The 17,178-nt window shown below is 41.0% G+C and overlaps 2 protein-coding genes across 3 annotated transcripts in view; both read right to left on the bottom strand.

Moving 5' to 3' along the window:
* lig1 (ligase I, DNA, ATP-dependent) overlaps window positions 1-3,570 on the bottom strand; it is a 68,894-nt gene extending 65,324 nt beyond the window's left edge. For both annotated transcript variants that reach the window (XM_080480898.1, XM_080480897.1), the window contains exons 1-3: window positions 3,380-3,570; window positions 2,467-2,532; window positions 1,060-1,312 (exon numbers count right to left, since the gene is read on the bottom strand). In XM_080480898.1, coding sequence (XP_080337024.1) covers window positions 1,060-1,312; window positions 2,467-2,532; window positions 3,380-3,396 — 336 coding nt within the window. In that variant the 5' untranslated portion in view covers window positions 3,397-3,570. The remainder of the gene's footprint in view (window positions 1-1,059; window positions 1,313-2,466; window positions 2,533-3,379) is intronic.
* A 729-nt stretch (window positions 3,571-4,299) lies between these two features.
* Window positions 4,300-12,397, bottom strand: LOC308114167 (uncharacterized protein; the record flags this gene model as incomplete). The annotated part of the gene is made up of 5 exons (XM_080470850.1): window positions 4,300-4,601; window positions 6,410-6,506; window positions 8,030-8,150; window positions 8,483-8,714; window positions 12,340-12,397. 5 exons carry the CDS (start codon window positions 12,395-12,397, stop codon window positions 4,300-4,302), a joined length of 810 nt encoding a protein of 269 aa, XP_080326976.1.
* Window positions 12,398-17,178: the final 4,781 nt, after the last annotated feature.

Here is a 17,178-nt window from a genome sequence, read left to right on the forward strand (position 1 = left end):
CATGTCGGGAGCAGAAGGTGACCGTACGGCAGCATCTGGAGGTGATGGAGCAAGAGCCTCCAAAGGGACCAACATCTGCTGTCTGGAGGCGGGGTTTTTTTTTTTTGGGAGATTCGGGGCAAGTGATGTGGAATAAAAAGAAACCATATGCTAAGAGAAAGCCAAAGCTACCATATCTGTAGCCTTTTCTGTACACGTTTCTCTTTTTTCTATATATTTGCTTGCATTTTATGATTGCACTCTGCAATGACACATTTAGTGATGAGTACATTTTATTTCAATCATTCATGATTTATCTCTATTTTAAGTTTTATTTTGAACTGAAAGAATTGATCACATATTGTTTATTTAAAATAGAAAGTGCAATGAAAATATGGTTTCCTTAACATAATGAATAATTGTAACTGATAGTCGGAATTTCGCCATTGATGAATATAATAGTAATCAACATTTTGGCCCTGGTAGTTGTGTAGTGGTTATGAGGTGAACATGGCATATGCAATAATATTGAGTAATTGTGATAATATGAAAACATATGATCTTAATGTCGTTATGCCTCGAGTTTTGTTCTTGTATACAATAGTGCTCCTGTCTTTTCGCTTAAAATTTTTAAATTCTGTAATCGTCTGATTTTCGTGAATCATCAGGAATTTTCTTTCATGTTCAAAATTGAAGTTGAGCGCACGAATGCATGGAAACACAATTCATCACAGCTCAGTCAGCCTTTTGTGACAAGCATTGTGTGTGTTTCTATGAATGGGCAATATATTGCGCAGTGGTTATCGAAAAAAAAAGTTCCATGGTTGATGCATCGCACACGAAACAGCGACTATGAAGCATCGAAATGTGCACCAGTCTGTGTTTGTGCTTGTGAAGAACTTGCGGCCGGCCTTTCGTCAGCTGTGGTCGTCTCCAGTGCTCAGTTGGATTAAAATGGTACAGAGGGAGGATGTATGAGCACATGATGACGCAGGAATGAGAAGAAAACTGAGAAAATGTTGCATTTAGTTTGATTGTTTCCAATGAGATATAAATTTAAGATGTGAAACTGAGTTGTACCTTGTCCGCTTTAACGGGGGCTTCCTTGTCCACTTTAACCGGGGCTTCCTTCTCCGCTTTAACCGGGGCTTCCTTGTCCACTTTAACCGGGGCTCCCTTGTCCACTGGTCCTTTGGGGGCCACTTGTTCCTTCACTGCCGGAGCCTCGTCCTCGTCGCTGTCCAGGATTTGACGGCTGCGCTTGGCGACCTTCTTGATGGGCGAGTCCACCTCCTGAGCGCCATTCTGCACCTTTAGAGGACTCTTCACGGACCTAAAGCAAAACAAAAAGCGCCACGACTAAATTTACACAACGCAGATCAAAAAGCGCTCAATGGGGCATTTAGGAAAAAGGACACAGACAACAGAGGAAAGCTATAAAATAATGAAAACCTATAAAACGGAAGTGGGAGCCGTTAAAAGGAGAGGTCAAAGCAATAATGAGAGAGTCATTACATGAAGGCAAGTCAATTAAAGCGAGCTTTAAGATGCACTTTAAAGCTTATGGAGTCCGGAGATAATGAACACTTATCATCAAAGCCGCGCAGAGATGAGAAACGCCAGCATCTTTTGATTCTAACGACAGGACACAAAAAGTTTCACTTTGTAACGGAGACCTGCGAATGAGGGGGGAAAAAAAAAAAAACCTGCCAGGGCTCGGCGTGTCGGCAGGCTTTCATCAGGAAGAAATGCTTGAAAATGAGCTCGGGCTTCACTTTGACTGGCTCATTTTTTTTATCTATTTTTTTTTTCTTCAGCTGGTTCGCGTGTGTTTATGTCGAATTACTCAGAAATACGAGAATTTTATAGGCAAGAGAGGCGAGATTAGCTGTGGATTAGCATGGACATTTAGTTCATTCTATTCTATTGAGTTGTAGGAGGTGTAACCCCGTTCATGATCCGATCAGTCCGTGTAAACGGCACATCGGATTGGACCAGAGAGCTCACGTCTGTAATTTGAAGTGACTTCACTCACAATGTTAACCTCAGCAGATAAACTGAAAGTGAAATCAATTTAGCATCTTCATTTAGGATCTCCGGAAATCAGATTCATCATCATATATAGGTTATACATATATTTACTTTTGCATGTCAACTTTGGATAAACACACGTTCAATAAGTCGAGGTAACACGTCCACCATTGACACCGGAGGGCTTCTGGGTCAATGTGGATGTGTGATCATGTCCACACGTCAGCATGCAAACTATTATGCGCTCATAGGAAGATATTCAAGGTGAACATGAATCCAAGGTCAATCAGTCTGTTAATGTGAATACGACAATCTGATGCCTCATTCACTGGAGGATTCAAGCGTTCAGTCAACAAAGAAAAGCTGCAGTTTACTAGGCTTTATAACAAATTGACTGAAAATGGACGCTCCAGTGGAATATCTGAAAGAAACTATGCATGGTGAAGAAAATCTTACTTTTTCACTAGTTCATCCGACTTCTTCTTCTGAATGTCTTTGCTGCTCTTCGGCTGGAAAAATGATCTGGTGGGGGGAAAAAAAAACAACTTACAATTACTATCATCTCATGAATTGGTAGTTTACATACGGTTAGATCTCTATCAGCTTATCAAAACCATTAGATATATCATCATATGTGTTTTTCTAAGGGTGTAATGATTTTAAAGTGACGCTGAAAAACCTGGTTTCACATGAATATGAGATACAAAACAAGTTTCTAACTAATCTAAGACAGTGGCCCCAAACTTGAAATGACACTCAAAAATCGGCTGAAGAGAATAAAAACAATTAAAACACAAACGATCGCGAAGAGGCGCCAATAAAATGTGATGTAAAAATTTGCAAAATCAATCAGAACAATGCAACGGATTAACTATGTGTATTCAATGCAAGGCAAGAAGAAAAAAGGTGGACTAGAAAGAAAAGACATTTAACACAATAAAACATTTTACAAATTATAGGGAGGATCGTGCCACTTGACAGCTGGATAAATGTATGCATGTTTAAGTTTATGACTTTCTTTGTTTCACAATCTGATCATGTGATAGAAAAGGTGTTTTAAACAAACGCGCAGCTCGTGTTTTGTATAACTGTGGATCATGAAGAGCTCATTGAGGACACGCTGCCTTTTACACTGAAGCTAAAATCACTGATCACAATGTACGACTTTCCCAGCCTCCCACGAAAACACACGACCCAAACCAACTCATCCTAACGTTATGTTTTCATCCCACTTTGCGGTTAAAAACCTCGTTTAAGTCACATTTATTCCGTTAAAGTGGAGAAGCTAGCAGACACACAAACACTGTCAAGCTAGCTCCATCCAGGAAGGTAAACACAAACTTTCTCCTCGTGTCGTAATGTTACTTACGCGATGCTCCGCTGCATGTTGTCTCGAAAAGTCCTTCTTTTTCACCTGGTGCCGAGTTTATAACAGTCGTGAATAAAGCGGGGTTGATGTTTCTCATCCACAAACACACGCACATAAAAAAAAAAAACAACAGCAACTCCCGCGCTGCAAGACGGTGAAATCGCTCAGAATATTCGGCGCCAAAATGACTCGAAGACAAAGATCGTTTACTAATAAAGTGAGCCACTCCAAACTTAAAATATGGGCCGTTCAGATGAAGGCACGGAGATTCGAATGGTTCAACTACATTATACTTATGAGATGCACGGGCATGTCTAGATGATAGAACATTATTTTAAATCATGTGAGTAGATTCATTTATGACCTAAAGCTTAAAATGTGATTCCCGTCCTCGGTATTGGAAAATATTGTCAGAGTGGTACATCTTCATATATGGCTCTCCCCTCTGTTTTCTCCCGGGAAGGCTGCCGTGGAGAGTTCAAGGTGACGTAAGTGGCGCTGCTGCCTCCTGCCGTGTCGGAGGAGAGAGTGCACGCGGTGACGGGTGTTTTAGTGGTCCTGATGCTGCAGGGACATGATGAGGTCCTCCGTCATGAAACTTTTAGCTCGAATGCATCATTCATAAAACTCCCTTAAAGAACGAGAGCGAGGCAAGACAAAGAGCTGAATAATAAAAGCTGAGTATACCGCTTTATTTACTCAAGTGCCGTGTTTTAAATTGTCTACGAGAACAAATCCCTACTGTGGGATGAAGTGCTGACAAAAGATAGGACCAACAATAAATACAAAGTTTATATAATTTTGAATTATAGGAAGTAAATAATGAAACTTTGTACAGAAAGAAAAAGAAAAAAAAACTGCCCAAGCAGTGCGAGTTTGAGAGCTTTGAGGAGGGAAAGCAGTCCATCTGTTGTGATCCTTCACTCTCTCCCTCCGATCTGTGCATCTCTCCCCACTGTCCTCTCCTCCGCTTGAATTTCCGTCTGCTTGGCGCCTCCAAACAGGCTCCGGCCGATGTGATGGGTCAGATCCCAGCCCGCGGGGTTCTTGAACGGCCAGCCGTTGGCGTACAGGCCCGACCCCCCGCTGGGCTCCCTGAGGCCGACCCCTGGCCGTGCCGGGGCGGGGATGAACGGGAAGGGGCCGTGGAGAGCCCGGGGCGCTGGGAGCGGCTTGGGGAGGCAGCACGGCAGGAGGAAGGGGTGGGGCGGAGGGTGGGAGGCTGTCAGGGAGCAGAGGGGGAGTCGCATCAATCGCAAATTGCAAGCAGGCCGGCAGAAAACATGCGAGGCGCTCCGATGCATATCAATGTATCGGTACATCGACACGTGCGGCAGCAAGATGAAAACTGATTCCAGCTAACATTGCATCATGTTGAACAGAAACGATTAAACGTTTATCGCATCAAAAACATCCAGAATGTTAAAATTCACTTTTTTTTCCGATTTGGAAAGAGTAAATCTGAACCCTGTTATTGGGTAATTTTGTCTTCTTTTTTTTTTTTTTTTTTTAAATTTGTTCCAAATTAAAAAGTGCAAATCAAAAGGAGAAATGTTCTCCATATTCATTGTAATTATCATAATATGATTAACAGCATAGTGTTTGTGTCCAATTGCTTTAGCGGAGCATCTCTTCAAACCAGTTTGTGCAGCAGATTAATGCACTAATCTGGGAGAAAGAAAACACCCAATAAATGCTGTAAGTCCTGTTTTGTGTTTGTTTTTGTGAAGAACACATTATATTATAATAGAATAGTTATAGTCAATAGTTCAATTATTCAATAATGATAATAGGCAGTTTTTAAGGGGGACTCAGATTTATTTATTTTTTTTACAACTATAAATAATAAAATGTGTGGGTTTGCTGAGATTGTGACAGTGAATGTTTATTTCTTCTACACCACATGAAGATAAGACATACTGTATTTTAATGAATACCCTATAAAAAGTTAAACAAGTCAATTATTCACGTTCCTCCGAAGCTTTAATCTGATCCCCATCTCCTCTCTCGTGCCAGGCGATGAACCCTGAATGATCCTGTAGCATCACAACTTTTAAAGCGCCTATAGGGGATTCTTTTTTTTTTTTTTTTTTTTAAACATTTACTTTTTTTTTCCTCCTTCAAATGTTCAAACACACTCGAACTGCGAGAAGAAATAATGTCTTCAAGGTCAAGATCGTCACTGTCAGCTTGTCTTCACCTTGAAATACATTGAAGTGCGGAATCAAAATGTATTTTCTCCGTATCGTCTTCTTTAAGAAGCCTGAGGTGTTTATAAATGTGTAATGTACCTGCCGAGAGCCCTGCAACGTGAGTGAAACGGGGGGAAAAAGTGGAATATATTTTGTCATCACTGGAAAGACATCACACAAACGTTAACGATGACGGGAACTTTTAAATGTGCGTCTGAGGCTGATTGCACAGCGCGGCGGTGCAGCGTCCCATTTCTCTGCAACATTAAGCCCCAGCGTTCAAAAAAAACCCAAACAAACAAAAAAATAAACTGAAGACGCATCGCGGCCGCGGCGCGTCGCCTGATCATCAGGATGTAAAGCTCACTGTCCTGCCATCGGAAATTCACTCCGAGGAAACGATTAGGAATTGCCCTAAAAAGACAGTGTGAATCACTTTTTTAATGTTATATATGAGAAGAAGATTTTATTTTGTAGGTAAAATGGAGAAGGCACTATGTAAAACTGGTAATTTTTTTCCACAACAGGTATATATTATAATTACAAATTGGATTATGTAAATAACTAACAATGTGCAAAGGTCTCCTCCTCTGAGCCTGGAGTTTTCCCTTTCCACTGTCTCCTATTTGTGGAATAAAGTTTAGTTTTTTTTCCTCACTAAAAGTGTCTTGAAATGACCGTTGTTGCATTTGGTGCTGTAAAAAAAATATTTTTTTAATTAAATTGAATTGATTCTTTCTCTACTCCTTCTGTCTGGTTGACCTTCGTCTCCAACGTCCTTTGTCTAACATCGCCACTGTGTCTCCTTCTGGTCATGAGATCCAGGGACTGAGCTTACCTCTGTCCATCACCGGGCCGGCCCCTCCACACAGGGGGAGCCCACTCCCAGCGGGGAGGAGGAGGGGGGGGAAAGGAGGACGGGCGCTCGGAACCATCTAGGATGGAGGGACGTACAGTCAGGATGGATGGACGAGATGAAAACATGAATCTTTCAGGACAGCGGTGCAGAAAAGACATCATGAACACCTGCTGGAAATCATTCCCGCAGCTGAGAAAGACGCAGAAAGTTCCCCGGCGCTAAAATAAATGCAGGTGTTCTTGATCTTTTCCACACGTATTGCAAAAAAAAATCTCATTAGTAAATATGATGCTAAGAGTTTAATTCCAAGCGAGGGGATTTCCTTTTTTTTTTTTTTTTTCTTCCCAAAAGTAGCTGTACATTTTTAAACACACTGCAATTATACAGCGCTTGAACAAGTTTAACGGACAAAGCAGCCATTGCAAATCCCTACTCTTACTGAATTTATCATATAATTAAACAAAGTCGGGCTCCTTGTGAAGGATGGGAGGTAACCTCAGCCCTCACTTCTCCCCGCAAATGTGATTTCACTCAAACGGCTGATTTTACATTAAATGATAAAGTGTTAGTGGTGATTTTTTTTTTTCTTATATTATTATTATTAAACGGAGTCAGCCAAATTCATATTAAATGATAAAGCCGTGGTAATTGTTTCTGTGAGAACTTTTCAATAAGGGTTAATACATTTAAGGTAATTGTTTTTTTCCCCCAGAGTTTGTGGAATGAAACTCTTGTTAAAGAACCCCACTTCAGTTTTGGGAAACTGGATAGTTTATATGATGAGTCAATGATGTTTGAAGTACTTTGAAGGTACAGTATGTCAGATATTTGAAATATTTTGGACATGATAATAAATAAAACAGCAATCATTGAAATGTGTTGTAAATGTAGCCCATTCAGTCACAGTGGAATAAGAAAATTAACCCTCAGATTAACCTTTTATAACGCAGCTGATCCTATTTGGAAACATTTCCCACCGTTTCTTTTAAGCTGACATTATTTTTGAGGACATGAATAAATGATGTGCATTTCTGAAATATTGAATTAAATTAGATTTGAGGTGGATTGCCTGGTTTCAAATATCACATTGTATTGTTCCACTGTGTAAAAGTAGATGTACAAAAATAGACTAGATGAAAAAAAGTACGTTTTACAGAAATCCATATATCTATCTATCTATCTATCTATCTATCTATCTATCTATCTATCTATCTATCTATCTAGATAGATAGCCCCATAGATAGATAGATAGATAGATAGATAGATAGATAGATATACACATATATAGCATATTTTACGTCTGTATTTGTATTTTGGATGTGTTTTCACATGTCTGAAATTAAATAAAAAAATCTGAACTGAGTCATCAGCTTGATTTTAAGGCAGGTTCCCGTACTTCTTTTTCGAGTTAGTTTTTTTTTCCCCTGTGTGTCGGCTGGATTGGGCCAGAGGGCTCCACTATCTCACTGCGATGACACACTACTGCCACCTTATTCGCAAAAGTGGAATAATTTAAACGGTACATGCTGCATCTTTAATGTGAGCACTGATCCAGTTTCCCTCGCGGTGGCGTCCTTTAAGCCGAGCGGTGGTGATGACCTGATGGCCGGGCGGCGGAGGGCATCCCGGATAGTTGACCAGGATGAGTTTGCTGAAGTTGAACTTGTAGGTGAACCTTTTCCCTTTGGTCTTGTGCAGGATGCGTTTGTTGTAGTAGTATCTGCAAATAAAATGGTTTTCTGTGTCATGCTACAGCGGCCCACGGTAACGCGCTCGACTTCCTGTTCGGGCCGCCTCAGACATGTCGGGCCTCCCAGGCGACATGTGCTTGCATCTGTGGGCATTTTCACGTTTTGAAAATTTCATTTGACAACACATGTCGTCGAGAGGCACGGCTTATTTACAGCGTCCGCCCGAGGCGGCGGCGGCAGCGGCCGCCGCACAGTGGAGGGAAGATTACTCACAGTCACAGTTAAAGTGCTGATGTATAGCAGTGTGCGTGTGCAGCCTTCGCTTCCAGCGCTACGTCTACACTCGTGCATTTTGCATTACCTGAGCGCCCGACTGAGCTTGTCGTAGTTCATGTGCGGTTTTCCTTTCCTTTCCCCCCACAGCCGGGCCAGCCTCTCGGGGTCCCTGATGACAAACTCGCCCCACTCGCCCCCCCAGCCGATGGCGCCGCCTTCCCCTCGGCCCAGCAGCTCCAGCAGGAAGTGCCACAGCTGCACCTGCCTGGATCCGGGCGACCAGGCCGGCTTGTAGGCCCAGTCCGGGAACAGCACCGCTGCAGGGGACAGAGACATGTCAATTTAAAGGCGCCAGGCCACCCGCGAGTTATTAAAGCTACAAATTACACTCACTCACTCACTCACTCACTCACTCACTCACTCACTCACTCACTCACTCACTCACTAATTCTAACTCTAACTAACTCACTCTAAATCTAACTCAGTCTAACTAACTAACTCACTCTAACTCTAACTCACTCTAAATGTACCTCAGTCCAACTAACTAACTCTAACTCTAATTCATTCAACCGTAACTAACTGACTCTAAATCTAACTCACTCTAACTCTAAATCTAACTCACTCTAACTCTAAAGCTAACTCACTCTAACTCTAACTAACTCACTCTAAATCCACCTCAGTCTAACTAACTAACTCTAACTCTAATTCATTCAACCCTAACTAACTCTAACTCTAACTCACTCCAACCCTAACTAACTCAGTGTAACTCTAACCCACAAATACTCTAACTCACTCTAACTTTAACTAACTCACTCTAACTCTAACTAACTCATGATAATTCTAACTCGCCCTAACTTACTCTGACTCTGACTCAATCTAACTCTAACTCCAACTTTAACTGTAACTCTAATCTATATGAACCTTAACTCTATTCAACTCACACAAACTCTATTTCTAACTCCGACTCTAACCCTAACTCTGAATTCAACTCCAACTACTTCACATCAACTCTGACTTTACTTATTGCACATTAACTCACACAAATTCTACTCCTAACTTTACCTAACTTTCACACTAACTTTCACTCCTGCTAACTTTAATGACTCCAACACACATTTTCCCCACGTGATATTAGGGGAGTAAACAGGTTGGTTGTTATACTTTCAGGAAATCATTTGATAGTTTGGGAAGTTATGGGACGGTATGACGTAAAGTTGAAACTGGATTATGTTCATTCACTGATCATGAAGCAAACATATTGATAGTAGTTATGAGAATTCAAACAGTCGCTCCGCTCTTTGTTTCTTTGTTTTCTGTGTGACATCTCCAATCTATTTCAGATAGGCCGTTATTCACTTACAGCACTTTTTGTAAATATTTGTGAAACCCAACAGAAATGCGAAGTATTACAGCCCATGAAACTCTTTTGGAACCAAAAGTGTTTTTAATGTGCATCATCCCCCATTGTGGATGAAACTGGTGTAATCTAAGCCTCACAATTCTAGAGTAACACACTTTGTTTTTTCTTGTTCTAGTGACCTTGTATTGATGTGCAGATAAACTATGATTGCTTTGCTCAACACAACCAGCGGCGAGCAGATCTCTTAAAGCGTCTGTAAAGTTTGCTCCGAGGAGGATATCGGCTGTCTGTTGAAACAATAGCTACTGAGTTACTGCACCTTGGAAAAAAAGAAAACCCTTCCGACGGAACCGTGTTTGTGCTGCTTGTAATTATATCAGATCAAACGGGCTGATGTGGAGGGATTTCTCCCTCTTTATTCTACACTGATTGTTTGTATGGGCACAAACTAATCTCTCCGCCCTCGCGAGAAAACAATTTCAAGCTTATTCAACCTCAGCTCATTATGCTGAATTCACTCCGTGATTATTTGTCACAATGGCTTCTCGCGGCACAATAGCTGTCCGTAAATTGTTCTTTAAAAAATGGGGCTTTACAAGTCTTACGGTGTCATGGTGCCTCGGATACTGCCGCTTTAGTGCCGCTCGTGAAACAAAAATGCTAATCGACGTTACAGTTTGATTACATTTTGTTAATCTTTAGAAATAGTGTCTGCATTTAGCTTTTATCATCACCATGAATCTCCGTCGGATCTGTAAACAAACTAATCATAAAAAACTGAGTTGCCACCGCGAAGAAAACATTGTTGTTAATGTTGAGAAGAATATGAAGCAAAGAGGTGTGGGGCAGTGAACGGGGAATGTTTTTCAGAGCATGATCTGAATCAGGGGCGTTCAAACATAAGGCCCGTGGGCCTGTGAGAGGCTCACAATCTGACCGAAACACCAAGAAAGTGGCGAAAATAATTCAGAGAAAACACATTTCGTATTGCGTCCACAGCACTGAGACCAGAGCTGAGATATCACTGATGCTGTCGTGAAATAAAGCATTAGCCTTGAGTTTGTAAAAACACCCACAATGCAACAGCTTTAGGAGAAGTTGGTTTTTTTTGGGACATTTCACTGCAATTTGTGCAGAAGGTTTCATTAAAATTGGTGTTAATGTTGAGATTGTAGTCATTGTCAGTAGTAATTGTTTAGTTTTGTGAAAACATCAAGACTTTCATCACATATACTCTGTGACACGACAACAACAACAACAAAAAACTTTAAAGTTTAACTTTAAAAGATAGAACGGCACTATTCTACCGGCCCGGCCCTCTCCAGATAGTGTGGCCTCCAGGAAACTGTGAGCAAACAAAAGAAATCAAAGTAAGACTGTATGAACTGTAGCTTCTGGAGGATGGGATTAAGGTCACGATCTTTCCTGTGTAAACTGGTGTTCAAGTCATCTGTAAATCCAAAAGTAAACGTCTATCCTTTCTTTCTTTCTCCTTCCATTCATTTACTTCCTGTGCTGCTTTATCCAGTTCAGGTTTGCAGGGGACATCCCAGCTGACTACGAGCGAAGGCAGGTCGCCTGCCCGCCACAGGACAAAAACTTACATAAACTCCTTCTATAGACACTGTAACCTCCAGTACCCAGAGGAAATCAAGCAGCGACAGGAAGAACATGCAAACAGAAAGGCCGGACAACCACTGCACAAATATCTGCTTTGGCACGTGCGCACTCAACCGTTGTGAATAGTTCTGCTGCACATGCTCAGTAGATGGACAATGATAATGTTTCCTCCAGAATGTCATGACTCCCAGCCCATATTCTCCTGAGACTTGGTAGTTTTATAGTTGACAGTCACTGTAATGACAATAAAACTTGGTCGTCTGTCGAGTTTCATTACACAAAGAGACAACAGCACCCACTAGTGGCCCAACATAAAAAACAACAACATTGTTTTCGTGTAAACGGGGGTCGTTCTCAAACATTAGCGTGTAAATGCAAACATTTTTGTTTCTGCAGTATTTTGTCCAATGTGGAGTAACAGCTTTCTGGCGCCGATCTCAGCTGACTATGAGCAAAGGCAGTGTTCGCTCTGGACAGGTTGCCTGACCATCACAGGACGATCACACTCACACACTCACACCTAAATGTATTTCAGAGTCACAAAGTATTGCATGTTTTGGGGCTTCAGTTATCAGAGTACTTGGAGGAAGGACTCCTGACGGACATTTCCACCATGAGGTCAGTGTTCACCACTAAAACTACTGTGTTGTGTCCTAAAGTTATCCGCTCATCATTCCTGTGGGATGTGCTTTATTGCTTCACTGTTTCACAGTTTTGTCTATTTATACACTGCAACTCTGCAGAGGATGAATACATAATAACTCTTACATAAATAGCCAATGAATGCTGTCCTACACAATTTGCAACCCACACTCGCGAGAATAACTGAGATGATCTTACACAGTCACACACACACACACACACACACACACACACACACACACACACACACACACACACACACACACACACACACACACACACACACACACACACACACACACACACACACACACCCTTACTTCTGCTCCAGTAAGGTGACGGAAGGTGTCCGACTGGGGGGCTGCAGCTGCACTGCATCTGCCAAAAAAACACAAACAGATTCAGCCTCCGCATCCCCGCCGCCGTCGTCGTCGTCATCATCGCACAGAGGCGGGATGAGGAGAAAAGAGGGGAAAAGCAGCTTAAAATAAGTATTAATTATCTGTCATGTGGTGTTGAATTAGCCATCACAACAAGGCGCAGACGTAACTGATTACAACAACTTCTGCTTTCAGTGTCACTTGAAAAATTGAATCATCTTCGCACGTTTTAATTTGATGAGGGGATCTGAACCAGAACAAAGCCGGTCTTTTTCTGTATCTATTATATCAATATCAATATAATTACGAATGAATTAAAGGGGTTTTTTTTGGGGGGGGGGGGGGGGGGGGGGTATTGCTTACTAATCATAATCATGCTTGAAATGACTTGAACTCAGTAGCTGCTTTGTGATTAGAGCAGATCAGACTTGAGCTGCGGCTCTGAAGCGTTTGCTTGCAGAGACTGTTTGGCGGTGTCTATATTCCCCTATAATTTCGTCCTGTAAACACACATCGTCCACCCACAAACACAATGACCTTCCCAGGCGATTCACAGCAGCAGAAAACACCCACCATCCTCCCTGGAAGGCTCCAAACTCATCTCTTCAAGAAGTGCTTCACATAACCCTTCTCCCCTCCTGAATGATGTCTCCTCTCCTATAAGTCCTCCGCAAGATATAATATCCTCTTATCTTGGAGCGGAAAAAAAAAAAGAAACTACATCCGCCTTCAGCACTTTTTTTATTCTCTTTTCCCTTCTCACATGATCACGACAGGGTCACAGGGACGTTATCAGGACTCTATTAAGGGCTCAGACAAAGACACTTTGCTCCAAAACAGAGATAAAAAAAAAACCCTAAAAACTGCAAATTAAAATAACTAAAGCGTTCTGCAGACAAAACGGAGTTAATACAATTTATTTTCCTCTGCAATTTTATGCAAAGTTTGACTCTGGTGTTTTTGCCTCCTTGTATATTGGTGGTTAACCACAAATTAAAGCTTGTTTTCCTGGATAAGTGCCCAAACGTGCAGATCTAGCCCAAGAACACATTAAAATGATCATGTCATTCAGACGTAAAATGTCAGCAAAGAGAGGCTTTTTTTTTTTCTTTTCTTCTTTTGAAACAGTGACTTCCCGGTATAATTTGTCTAATAATTCACATATAATCATGTTATTTCCAGTGTAATAGGAATAATTGAGTGGGTGGTGTTACCTTGATGGGAAGCAGGAGTGGAAAACTTTGTCCGTCCGGCCCACTTCAGATCTGAGAGGACTGAGGGACGGATGGATGGATGGATGGATCTTAAACCCCCTATCTCATCTCACCCCTCTAACCACACTCCCACCTCCTCCCCCTCTGTCTCTCCCACCACAATTCTCCCTCCCTCCCTCCCTCCCTCCCTCCCTCACACACCCCGGAATTAGGAGGACCGAGTCAAAACCAAGAGACCAAACCACATTCGCGCAAGACAAACAACACTGGCTGATTTGCCGAGACTATGAGAGATTTGAATTTTAATTGATAATGTGCTCGCTTAAGTGCAACGGACAGTTATTTTCCAACTAGAAATCTGTCAGTGCCGTGTTGATAAAAAAGCAGAGTAGAGTCTCTAAATTACTTGTTTTGACATGGCAGCGGTCTAAAAAGAAAAAAATTATTCGATTTACTTGTTTTTCATGACAAGAAAGTGAAGCAAATCCCCACATCTGGAACAGGGTGCTTACTGAAAAAGAAAATGTTAAACCTCGGGTTTTATGGACGCACGATTAAGTTTTTCTTCACTTTGGTGACTTTTTAGGCCTTTATAACTGAGGTTAATCTGACAAATTGAAGAAGACAATATAGTTTCACACCATCCACCAACTCAACAATTTAATGTTTTGCTTGGAAAATACGTACCTGGTTGACGTCTGCATTGTTAAAAATAGATTGATAAGCTATTTTGTTAATATTTTCCACAATAAAGCACATAAGATGTAATTGGTGAAGCAAGAGGCCAAAACTCAACCGCGTCCGTGCGATTATGAAAAGTTTAAAGCAAAAAAGTGTTACTGGTTATAATGATTTTCAGAAAATTCTCGGGGAAACCTTTTTAACCTACCACAGTCTCAGTGTGTGAATCAACTATTTAATTGTGTGTTATCCATTCATTCATCTTCTATTCTGCTTTATCCAACTCAGGGTCGAAGGGTGCTGGAGCCGATAGCAGCTGACTGAAGGTCACCAGTCCACAGGATGAAAAAAGAGACATGCGCGCACACACACGCACACGCACGCACGCACGCACGCACGCACGCACGCACGCACGCACGCACGCACGCACGCACGCACACACACACCAATTAACAACAACTATACATCTCTGGACTAGGGGGGGAAACTGATCGTTATTCATTCACTAGTCTCGACATCCCCGATAAACGCTGAAATGAATATATATTACTAAAACATCTTATCAATTTTATGTAATCAACAGAGTAAAAGGCAACTGAGAATGTAATCTATAATGTGATAAATCAATAAATTTGCAAAAAACTGTTCAACAGGCAAAGAGAGCGCTTGAACCCGTTAATAAGGTATTTCTTCTGATTCTTCTAAATTATTTATTGTAAATTGATGAAAGTCATGGGAAACATGATGAAATATTTAATCGTTTCGCTTTAGTAACCGATAACATGATCCAGAACTCCTTGAAACATTAACTATATGTATGATTTTGTTTATTTATGCATTTCTAGTGAAACAAATGGGATGTGTTCCAGATTCGATTGGCATTTCTAACAACCACTCAGACTGAAGTCTGCAGCTTTATCCAACCAACTTTCACCAAGGAAATTCAAAACATGACTTAAGCCTCTCTATTGTTTCTGTGATGAATGAAAATGTAAAAATTATGCATTTTCACTTAAAAAAAACTGTCACCTGTGTAAACAAGGCCAAGAGGTCGCATGCTCACCTACAGGAGGGATTAATGAGATAAATAGCATATTGTCCAAAAGCTGAATGCTTCATTAAACAAATGTGTGATTCTGTTTGATAATGTATTTCTGGTAAAATGCTTCAAATAGGACTCTGTTCAAGATGTGATTGATATTTCTTCTCATTTTCTTTTTTGTTTTCATGGAAGTGGTTTGATATTTATGCTGAACTTTGAGGTCAGTGCTGCTTGAGCATATGAAAACTGTGCGAGTGAACTTTTCTCATACAAAAATGTTATATTTCAGTTGTACTTTCTTGGCCAAATATACATCATGTACATTAGTTGGATAGACTGCAGTCAATCCTTTACAGTCATCCAGTCAAAATGTTTCACAATAAATAGTGAATTATGTGTTGATATTGGAAGTTCAATGCTTTTTTTTCTTTTTTTTGGACAAATTCTATTTGATATAAATGGCACATAAGAGTTCTTATTCTTTAAATTATCCTTAAATCACAGTCTCAGATTGTGAGTACATTGACAAGTAAAGGTTTTAATTGTCTGATATTTGTCCAGGTCAAACAAAAAATTGACAGAAACCACTCAAGGATATTCATCTGCAACTTCTGTGCGTTGCACTCAGAGGTGAGCTGCTGCTTCTCAGAGTGATAAAGGCCAATGGTGAAATAAGCTTAAATGACAGTCATTACCAGGGAGAGTGTAAAGGGTCAGAGCTTTAAAAGGAGCACAAGGGAAGAGGAAATAAGCTGAAGGTGCCTCCCCCACCCACCCCCACCTTCCTCCCACGTCAGGACCGAAGCGTATTAGAGGAAGAGATATGATTGAGCCATGTGAAGGTGACTGCAGGTTTTTCTCCCGGCTGAATCAAATTGGTGATGAACTCAATACGAGAGCCACACTTTACTCCACCACACTGCTGCTTTTCACCTGACAGGAGGGACTTTAGCCAAGGTCAACAGGCTGTTCAGCGCGCCGCTGGAGGAGGCCACATGACTTCCTCCAGCTGATGCACTTCAAGCTATTGTCTCACTTCAATCCAAACAGCAAATTGATGATTGTAATTATTTGTTCCACTCCTTTTGTAGTGGTCGTCCTCTAAATACTCACCTGCCGCTTCATTAGGCGATTCAGCTCAATACAAAGAATAATGAATCAAACCACTGCAGGCTCATTAGCAGGATTGTAGTTTATAGTCATTTAGAATTAGACCGCTTCACATTAACAACTTGTTCTTATATTTCTGGGAAAGATTGGGAATTATGAGAGAGCGGTGGGCCGCACAGTGGAGCAGTGGTTCAAACACCGGCTGGTCCTTTCAGCATGGAGTTTACATGTTCTCTTCCTGTGTGTGAAGGTTTCCTCCAGGTAGCGAGGTTTCCTCCCACAGTACAAAAACATGCATGAGGTTAATCGTTGACTGTTAATTGCCCATAGAATGTATGGTGACCTGCCCTACAACTTAAATGAAGATACGATGAGATGAGACAAGATGAGATGAGATGAGATGAGGCGAAAAGAAAAGAAAAGAAAAGAAAAGAAAAGAAAAGAAAAGAAAAGAAAAGAAAAGAAAAAAACAATAATGCAACAAAATTTCAGTAAAACATAAAATATACAACATGTGCACAGAATAAATATTGTACATTGTGTATTCAATGCAGATGGCCCACAGTTAAAAAACAAAGGAGATAGTCAGTGTTTTTATGGATTATGGCTATTTCCCCTGTTATGAAGCTTAACTCTGAGTCTGCTTGTCTATTTATTTACTTATTATTTCCACAGAGGTATCAGTCTCCTATATTGAAATATGATGATTCACCCAAAAATACTTTACATTAA

Source organism: Lipophrys pholis (assembly GCF_963383615.2).
Source record: "Lipophrys pholis genome assembly, chromosome: 1".
NCBI lineage: Eukaryota > Metazoa > Chordata > Actinopteri > Blenniiformes > Blenniidae > Lipophrys > Lipophrys pholis.